Source organism: Eriocheir sinensis, chromosome 49 (genome assembly GCF_024679095.1).
Source record: "Eriocheir sinensis breed Jianghai 21 chromosome 49, ASM2467909v1, whole genome shotgun sequence".
Taxonomy (NCBI): domain Eukaryota; kingdom Metazoa; phylum Arthropoda; class Malacostraca; order Decapoda; family Varunidae; genus Eriocheir; species Eriocheir sinensis.
In genome coordinates, this window is record NC_066557.1 from 6,431,964 (window position 1) to 6,441,963 (window position 10,000).

At 42.9% G+C, this 10,000-nt stretch overlaps 2 protein-coding genes across 3 annotated transcripts in view; one reads left to right on the forward strand and one right to left on the reverse strand.

Moving 5' to 3' along the window:
* LOC126981759 (larval cuticle protein A3A-like) overlaps positions 1–4,644 on the forward strand; it is a 40,610-nt gene extending 35,966 nt beyond the window's left edge. The window contains exons 2-4 of one of the 2 annotated variants that reach the window (XM_050833282.1): positions 1,972–2,064; positions 2,644–2,778; positions 3,381–4,644. In XM_050833282.1, coding sequence (XP_050689239.1) covers positions 1,972–2,064; positions 2,644–2,778; positions 3,381–3,524 — 372 coding nt within the window. In that variant the 3' untranslated portion in view covers positions 3,525–4,644. The remainder of the gene's footprint in view (positions 1–1,971; positions 2,065–2,643; positions 2,779–3,380) is intronic. The other variant, XM_050833283.1, reaches the window with a different exon arrangement.
* A 3,751-nt stretch (positions 4,645–8,395) lies between these two features.
* Positions 8,396–10,000, reverse strand: part of LOC126981764 (neurobeachin-like) — a 237,496-nt gene continuing 235,891 nt past the window's right edge. The window contains exon 7 of the mRNA XM_050833291.1: positions 8,396–8,414. Coding sequence (XP_050689248.1) covers positions 8,411–8,414 — 4 coding nt within the window. The 3' untranslated portion in view covers positions 8,396–8,410. The remainder of the gene's footprint in view (positions 8,415–10,000) is intronic.

The following is a 10,000-nucleotide window of genomic DNA, read 5'->3' on the forward strand; positions in this document are numbered from 1 at the left end:
AAAGGAAGAAAAGAGATGGAGTCAGTAAGGGAGTTCAAATTCAAATTCAAATACCTTTATGTCCACTAGAATGGTGGTTATTCTTTACTAGTACTGTGCAATGCGATATATAAATAATTTAATTCAAAATAATAAACAAATTAAATGAATAGATTTTCGTCAATTATCTCAAACTGGAAAAGCTGCATCACAATAAATAAAAAAAAAAGAAAATACAGTAAAAAATAAAACACAGCGAGAGAGAGAGAGGTGCTAATTTCGTTATAATATGATCACTCGCTTTTTCCGTCAATATCATTTTTTTCTTTGTTTTTTCTTTTAGTTTTTGAGCGGTGGTGAAAATATTCTGTACATGAACTCTCTCTCTCTCTCTCTCTCTCTCTCTCTCTCTCTCTCTCTCTCTCTCTCTCTCTCTCTCTCTCTCTCTCTCTCTCTCTCTCTCTCTCTCTCTCTCTCATAAATTACAGCGACAACAGAAACAACGTCATTTAGCTCACTCCCAACGCCAAATTCTCTCTCTCTCTCTCTCTCTCTCTCTCTCTCTCTCTCTCTCTCTCTCTCTCTCTCTCTCTCTCTCTCTCTCTCTCTCTCTCTCTCTCTCTCTCTCTCTCTCTCTCTCTCTCTCTCTCTCTCTCTCTCTCTCTCTCTCTCTCTCTCTCTCTCTCTCTCTCTCTTGTTTACGGGGTCATAGAACTTTTGTCAACTACTCTTAAACAAAACCTAAAATAATGGTTTATATATAGCTGGGAAAAAGTTAGCGAACGTGTGTGTGTGTGTGTGCGTGTGCGTGTGCAAATGTGTATCTCAACTATTCAATTCCGCAAAAGTTGTGAGCGAGGGAGAGAGAGAGAACGAGAGGGAGAGAAAGAGAGAGAGGGAGAGGGGAAGGAAATTAGTGAGAGGAAAGAGAATGAGGAGAGAGAGGGAGAGAGAGGTAAAAATATATGGTAGGCAGACAAGGAAAAGTTACAATCCAGGGAGGGAAGGAGAGAGGGATGGAGGGAGATAGGGAGAAGAGGAAAATATGGAGCTTATTTAGATGAGACAGGAAGGGAGGGAGGGAGGAGGGGAGACGGGAGAGAGGCTGCAAAGTAACAAAGAGGGGAGAGAAACAAAAATATAAAGAGCAAATTAATGATAAAAACAGATCGGGTAAAATTTGCAGCTTATAAAATGGATTTGTAAAAGAAAATGGGCTGCGTTACATTGTGCACTTGTAGAACATAAATATAAAAGTAGGAGAAAATGAAAAATAGACGTAGCAGTGAAGCCAAAACATGTGAATAGAATAAGATAGAATTGATGGAAAATTGAAACATGTAATAGTTCTTCATTATATTACCAAAAGTGAACCGGCTATGACGTCATCAACTATATAACCTAGCCCAGCTTCGTCAAACCTAACCCAACCAATCCCATGCTTCACCTGCCTTGTATAATATTACCTTAGCATACCTGACCTAGCCTTACCATACCTTACTTTTCCTAGTGTTACATTACCTCACCGATATCATCTAACTTTACCTTACATTACCTACCCTAACCTAATAAACCTAATGTAACCTCACCCTACCTTACTTTACTTACCCTAATCCAACGTAACCTAACCTCGTGTAACCTCACCTAACCACTCTAATCCAACCTAACATAACCTCACCAAGTAAAAGTATTATCTTCCCTTGCTTTACGTACCCTAACCAAGCAACCCTAATGTAACCTCAACTGACTTTAACTACTCTAATCCAACCCAACCTAACCTCCTGAAATCTAACCTAATCTAAAAAGCTTAACGTAACCCCACTTGATTTTTCTTTACCTACCCTAATCCTACCGTAACCTAGCCTAATATAACTTACCCAAACATAACTTCACCTCACCTCACTTTATCTCATCTCATCTCATCTCATCTCATCTCATTTCATCTCACCTCACCTCGCCTCACCTCACCTGACCCGCCTCTCCCGTCCTCAGGTAGTCGTGATGCTGGTGATGGCACTGGTCGTGGTGACCAGAGCCGATCCTGAGCCAGAACCCGAACCCGGATACCAGGCCTCCTACCCCTCAGTGAGTACTTGTCCTCCCTTACCGTTCACACTGCCTTGGCAAATAAGCTCCTCCCACTTTCATCTTTACATATTGGCCAGTTCACAAGCTAGCCACGCCCCTCAAACATACACTTTACTCTGTTCACGCAACCTTGGCGAATAATCTCCTCCCCTTTTCTTTTTTTACATATCACTGCCTAGTCTTCACGCTAGCCATGCCCCTTAAAGCTGCTCACGTTAACTTGGCGAAAAAACTCCTCCCCCTTTCGTCTTTCCATATCCTTAGCCAGTTTTAAGCTAACCCCGAGCGTAAAACATATGCTACTCTGTTCACACTAAGTTGGCGGGTAAGCTCCTCCCCTTTTTCATATTACATATCATTGGCCAGTCCACAAGCAGGCCACGCCCGCTCTACAAATCAAACTACATGTGACTGGTGGATGCTGCGAAAGGTTAATTCTTGGTGGTGGTTGCTACCCTGGTGTAGATGGGGCCTTTCAGACAAGTTAGTGATGAGAGCATACTACTACTACTACTACTACTACTACTACTACTACTACTAACTATTTTCCCCTCCCTCCCACTTCGCCCCCAACAGAAGATCCACCCGTACCATTACAACTACCACGTCAGCGACCACTACGGCGCCAACTTCGGTCAGCACGAGAAGGGAGACGGCAAGTCTGTCTACGGATCCTACCACGTTGACCTTCCCGACGGTCGCAGGCAGAGGGTAAGGACACACACACACACACACACACACACACACACACACACACACACACACACACACACACACACACACACACACACACACACACACACACACACACAACAGATGGGAACATGAATAAACATACACACACAAAAAAAACACAAAGGAAGGCCTACAAAGAGACACAGGGAAGATAAACACACACACACACACACACACACACACACACACACACACACACACACACACACACACACACACACACACACACACACACAAAGGGAGACTCACAAAACAGACCCTGAAAACATACATACATACATACATACATACATACATACATACATACACACGTTATTTCAGCTACTGTTATATAATCCGTCTCCCTGTTTGTTCGTAGAATGACTCTTGTTTATTTGTTCCTACCTGTGTATACCGAAGCCTTCTTACCAGCCCTTTTAGTACCTGTATCCTGCCTCACCTCGCCTCTCCCTTACCTCTCCACTGGATAGTAGAAAATATATATTTCCCTGTAAACTCTGTTCCCTTACATTCCACACCTTGATATGCTTCACGGCCTTACCTCCCCTCTTTCTACCTTGCCTCTCTCTCCCCTTCAGGTGGACTACACTGCTGACCACTACGGCGGCTACGTGGCCAAGGTGAGTTACTACGGCAAGGCCCACCACCCCAAGCACTACGGCCCCCCCGTCACCTTCTTCCACAAGAACGTTCACGGCCATGGCGGCGGCGGATACCACTGAAGAGTGCAGCATCACCTCCCTAACCATCACCGCTAACTGTACCTAACTACTACCGCCTGTAGCTTGACTATCATCCCTAATTACCTAACTGCCCTGAAACTAACGAATGTCACTTTTTGCTTCATAACTGCTGTCCTTAACTACTGCTAACACAATGGAAGAATCAACTACTCTCCACCCGCTTAACTTTGACTATCATCCAACTCTGTGACTTCTGCTACCACTACCTCTACTGCTACTACTTCTACTACCATTACTACTACTAACTACCGAATCATCCCATCCACTAACCATCATTATAACGACTTCAACCATCGACCATTACCATTACTACAACTACTACTACTATTCAGTGTCCTATTGTCCCACTCCAAAGAGCTTCGAAGCAATTCCTAACCATTCCTATCGCCCCTTACAAAGTGTCTGTAGAAGGTTAGGTGGTTGTTGGGGTCAAAGAGTCGATATAGTATTGAAACTCGTGCAAACCGCAGCTTCAGGGCTCATGATAATCAAAACCTTCCTCTATAACATTTCACTTTCGTCCATATTGCTTTCTGTGTGTCTTCTAAAGCTCAAAACTGCATTTGTTAACATTTAACCTTGTCTTTGAGCACTTCTGCCTACTAACATGTTTCTAAAAGCTGCATTGTTGATATATTACCTAAAGGAACGGTTCCCTATCGTTCCTTTAGATTAATATTGTTAACAGCAGTAATGGCGAGCACTGGTTGGCTCCCCATTGCTGACGTTTCAAGCTTTAGACCAATGAGCGAAGAAAATGGTGGTATAGGTGCCAGATAGAGCCAGAAAATGATGTAATTAGGGATTTTTTTTTAATTATCCTTCACTTTCCACACTTTCTAACTTCCGTCCCTCGTTGTAAGTTATTTATAAGTATTTTTCGAGTTCATTTAACAGATTAACTTCAAGCGAAGGACCATCAAGAGCCTGCATTGGAATATCGGAGATTCTTATCCGCCAGAAGGTTCTTTGTTTACATATCCGCATTTTCTCATTGGCCGGTGCGTTGGCCAATCACGTTGGAGCACTATGACTTGGTTTATCCCGTTTTCTATGTTGTAATTGTATATAATATTAATAATTATATTCTAAAACGCAACGCTGGTGTTTTATTGCAAGTGTCTGGGTTACCTTTGTGGCTTGTGATGTTTTCTTATTTCTTTCTTTTTCAATATTTACTAAAAGAGTATTTGAGGAAATTTTTCATTTTTTTGCTCTTTTTTTATCTCTGGGATTTTGCAATATTTTTTTATCTGAATCTCATTATTATTATTTCATTATTTGACAGGCACTTTCATTAATAATCATAATAATAATATATATAATAAAAATAATAATAATAATAATGGGGAAAAAACATACCTAACTCCTAGTACTAAATCTCTCTCTCTCTCTCTCTCTCTCTCTCTCTCTCTCTCTCTCTCTCTCTCTCTCTCTCTCTCTCTCTCTCTCTCTCTCTCTCTCTCTCTCTCTCTCTCTCTCTCTCTCTCTCTCTCTCTCTCTCTCTCTCTCTCTCTCTCTCTCTCCTTTATTGCATAGGATTCTTTGTTGATTTATGTGTCATTTCTCGTTATCATTGTTATTATTAAATTTCTGTATTTGCATTTCCTTCCTACGAGTTTTCTATGTATTTTCTCAACTCCATCACTCACTGAAGTTTATCTGGCTTTATTTACAACTTATTCTTCCCATTTTAATCATTTTCTACTACTACTACTACTACTACTACTACTACTACTACTACTACTACTACAAAATATCCCTAATTCTTATCTCCCCCTTCCCCTTTCTCCTCTCTCCCCTCCCCTTCCATCCTTTTCCCTACCTTTCCCCTCCCTTTCTCCCCTCTCTCTTTCCCTCTCTTTCCCCTCCCTCTTTCCCTCTCTTTCCCCTCCCCTTCCATCCTTTCCCCTCCCTTTCTCCCCTCTCTCTTTCCCTCTCTTTCCCCTCCCTCTTTCCCTCTCTTTCCCCTCCCCTTCCATCCTTTCCCCTCCCTTTCTCCCCTCTCTCTTTCCCTCTCTTTCCCCTCCCTCTTTCCCTCTCTTTCCCCTCCCCTTCCATCCTTTCCCTCCCTTTCTCCCCTCTCTTTCCCTCTCTTTCCCCTCCCTCTTTCCCTCTCTTTCCCTCCTTCCATCCTTTCCCCTCCTTTCTCCCCTCTCTTTCCCCTCCTTCCATCCTTTCCCTCCCTTTCTCCCCTCGCTCTGTCCCTCTCTTTCCCCTCCCCTTCCATCCTTTCCCCTCCCTTTCTCCCCTCTCTCTTTCCCCTCCCCTTCCATCCTTTCCCCTCCCTTTCTCCTCTCTCTTTCCCTCCCTTTTCCCCTCCCCTTCCATCCTTTCCCCTCCCTTTCTCCCCTCTCTTTCCCTCTCTTTCCCTCCCTTTCCCCTCCCCTTCCATCCTTTCACCTCCCTTTCTCCCCTCTCTCTTTCCCCTCCCCTTCCATCCTTTCCCCTCCCTTTCTCCTCTCTCTCCCCTTCCTCTTTCCCCTCCCCTTCCATCCTTTCCCCTCCCTTTCTTCTCTCTCTCCCCTTCTTTCCCCTCCCTTTTTCCCCTCTCTCCCCTTCTTTCCCCTCCTTCTTACCCTCTCTTTCTCTTCCCCGTCCCCCTTGTTCCACCTCCCGGCCCCCGGTCGTTTCCCTCCCCACGCCCGTCCGTCTCTTCCCCAACATAACACAGGCAGGGAAACGAGCATCCCCTCCCCTCCCTCCCCTCCCTTCCTTCTTCCCTTTCGTACCCTCCTTCCTTCCTCCCCCCCACCCACCCCCACACACACAAACACAACTAACACAATGTAGCACTAACTTCATATCTCTCTCTCTCTCTCTCTCTCTCTCTCTCTCTCTCTCTCTCTCTCTCTCTCTCTCTCTCTCTCTCTCTCTCTCTCTAAAACGGCACAAGAACAATGGTATTTCTCTTTTTGTCCCCTTTCTTCACCCTTTTATCCTCTCCTCTCCTTTCCTCCTCCTCCTCCTCCTCCTCCTCCTCCTCCTCTCCTCCATTCCTTCTCCCCTACCAACAATATGCAACAAAAACATGAGGAAAACAACACTACAAGATACAAGAATATTTCACCCTTTCCTCCTCCTCCTCCTCCTCCTCCTCCTCCTTCCCCCTTGAAACACAATAAAACAAGGACAATATTTCTCCCATCTCCTCTCCCTCCTCCTCCTCCTTCCCCCTTGCAACACAATAAAACAAGGACAATATTTCTCCCCTCTCCTCCTCCTCCTTCCTCCTCCTCCTCCTCCTCCTCCTCCTCCATTACCACCGGGGCAACACAACACAACACAGTCTCCTACACCTAATTAAATCACGCCAACACACACACACACACACACACACACACACACACACACACACACACACACACACACACACACAAGCAATATTCACGCCGACACTTAAACTGCCACTCTATTGTTACGTCCCCCTCCCCCCCTTTTACCCCCCCCTCTGACCCCCCCCCTCTTCTTCCTCCTCTATCCGACTCCTTTATCTGACATCTCTCCCATATTTCCCTCTTTCTCTCTACTTTCTTTCACGTTCTGTCTTCTTTTTCTTATTCTTTACTGTCTTTCTCACATTTGTTCCTCTTTTTACCTCTTCCTCTTCTCTCCTCCTCTTCTTTTTTATCTACTCTCTACTCTTCTTCCATATCTATTGTTTACTCTTATTCTGTACCTATTTTCTCTTTCTCTTCCATATTTATTCTCTTGTCTTCTTATTTCTTTCTCTTCGTCCGCTTTCTTTTATTTTCCCTTCCTTTTCTCTCCTCATCTTCCATGTCTATTCTCTCTTCCTCTTCAATATCTATTCTCCTTTCCTCTCGTTTCCTTCTTCTCCTCCTCCCCTCTCTCTCCTTTTTCCCTTCCTCTTCTCTTCTTCCATATCTATTCTTTCGTCCTTTTCTGTTTCTATTCTCTCTTCCTCTTTCATATATATTCTCCTTTCTCCTAATTTCCTTCCCTCGTCTTCCTCCTCCCATTCTCCTGTCTCCATATCTATTTTCCTTCCTTATCTACTTTCCCCTCCTCTTCCATATTCATTTTCTCTTCCTTTTCATATCTATTCTCTTCTTCCTCTTCCTCTTCCTCTCCTCCTCCTTCCCTCACATGTACCACTGTCTTACCTCCACACTTACATGACAAAGGATCAGGCAATAAGGTCGACAATCCTACTCTTAATGCAGGTCTTAAGGGCAGAAAGGATGGCGGAAGAGGAAGTATATAAGGGGAGGGAGGGAAAAAGATAACCAGTGCCTTCTTGACGGTCATGGGGGGAGCATCGCGTCGTCTGCTCCTAGTAATAAAAACATGTGCTTGAAAGAAAGAGAGAGAGAGAGAGAGAGAGAGAGAGAGAGAGAGAGAGAGAGAAGGGGATGTGTAGGCAAGATCCAGTTTTTATTTTCTTTCTATGCAGTATTCTCTCTCTCTCTCTCTCTCTCTCTCTCTCTCTCTCTCTCTCTCTCTCTCTCTCTCTCTCTCTCTCTCTCTCTCTCTCTCTCTCTCTCTCTCTCTCTCTCTCTCAGCTTTTCTCCCTTATATTTTTTTTCTTTTATTCTTTTATACTTCCTCTCCTCTCGTTTTTCCTTCCTTTCCACTCTCTCCTCTCCTCCTCCTCCTTCTCTTCTTTCTTTTCTTCCTACCCTTCCCTCCTCTGTTAGTTCATCCACCTCCTTCCATTTTTTCCCTCAAACGCTCCTCCTCCTCCTCCTCCTTTTCTTATTTAATTCTCTCCAAGTTTCCCTAAATCCCTCAAGACTCTTTCTCCTTTCACTCTCCACTTCCCTCTCCCCTTCATCCTTCCTTCGCTTTATCCCTCCCTGCCTCCTTACTTTCCTGGCACTCCTCCAAGCCTTCTCCAACACTTACCTGTGGAAGAAAGAGAACAACAGGTAAGTTTATGATGATTAATTACCCTACACCTTTATAGCAACATTTTTTTCGTCCCTGCTAAACCATATTTCTTCCTATCTTCTTAGTCCACAAACAAACGTATTTACATAATTTTCCTTTGATTCATTTTTTTCCTTCCTATCAGAAAATAATGCATAACTAATCTATATTTCTTCCCATCTTCTTTAGCCAACAAACACACGTATTTACATTATTTTCCTTTATTTCCTTTAACTATTTCATTTCCATTTATTCTTTTTTTTTCTCTCCCTGTCAAAAGAAAAACATGATTAAACTACATTTCTTCAAATCTTCTTCTTTAGCCCACAAATACAGGTACTTACATTATTTTCCTTTAGTTCCTTTATCTATTTCATTTTTATTTATCTATTTTTTTTCTCCCCGTCAAAATAAAAACATGACGTAACTACATTTCTTCCCATCTTCTTTAGCCAACAAACACGCGTGGTTACATTATTTTCCTTTATTTCCTTTAACTATTTCATTTCCGTTTATCCATTCTTTTTTCTCCCTGTCAAAAGAAAAACATGACTAAACTACATTTCTCCCATTTTCAATATCCCCCAAACTCGTTCATATCATTTACCTTTTGTTTCAGTTTTCCATTTCATTTCCATATCCTTCCACAGCGTCAACCATATTTCCTTCCATATACTTTTTCAACCCACAAACACAAGTATACCAATATCAATTTACTCTATTTCCGTTTCCCCTTCAATTTTCACTTACTTCCTCAGCGTTCAATACATTTCTTCCCATCTTCATTAACCCCACAAATTCACATGTCATTTTCCTTTATTTCCGTTTTCTATTTCATTTCCACTTATCTCCTCAGGGTCAGGGTAATCAAACGTTCGTCCTGTCGCCCAACTCTCGTCCACTTTCGCATCAGTAAACGTTCCCACCCATTAAACGTTTGCTAAATCCCCACCCGACTCGTCAACGTTTAAGTATCAGACCCTCGGTGAAAATGTGACGCTAATCCGGCTTGTCGTGAACGCTGCCCCGCGATCCGTCTTTGAGTGCACTAATCCGCCCTGATCCCACATTGGCGCTACTCTTTTGGACTGGAATACGAGGATACAAGCGCACACTCACATTTGCTTTCTGTCTGTGTACGTATGTGTCTATCTGTCTGTCTGTGTCTGCATCTGTCTATCTGTCTGTCTGTGTTTGTATCTGTTTGTCTGTCTGTCTGTATCTGTCTATCTGTGTTTGTATCTGTCTATCTGTCTGTCTGTATCTGTCTATCTGTGTTTGTATCTGTCTATCTATCTGTCTGTGTGTCTGTCTGTCTGTCTCTCATTTACTGTTTTTTCCTCTCTATTATTATCATCCATTTCTATTATCTATTTTTCACAATTTTGGTCTATTTACTAATATATATTTTCAATCGCCGTATTTTTTTTCGAGTTTATTTTTTCACTTTTCACCAATAAAAAACGAATCATTAACACACACACACACACACACACACACACACACACACACACACACACACACACATCATTAATGCCAAATAAATATGAAAAAGGTCTCTA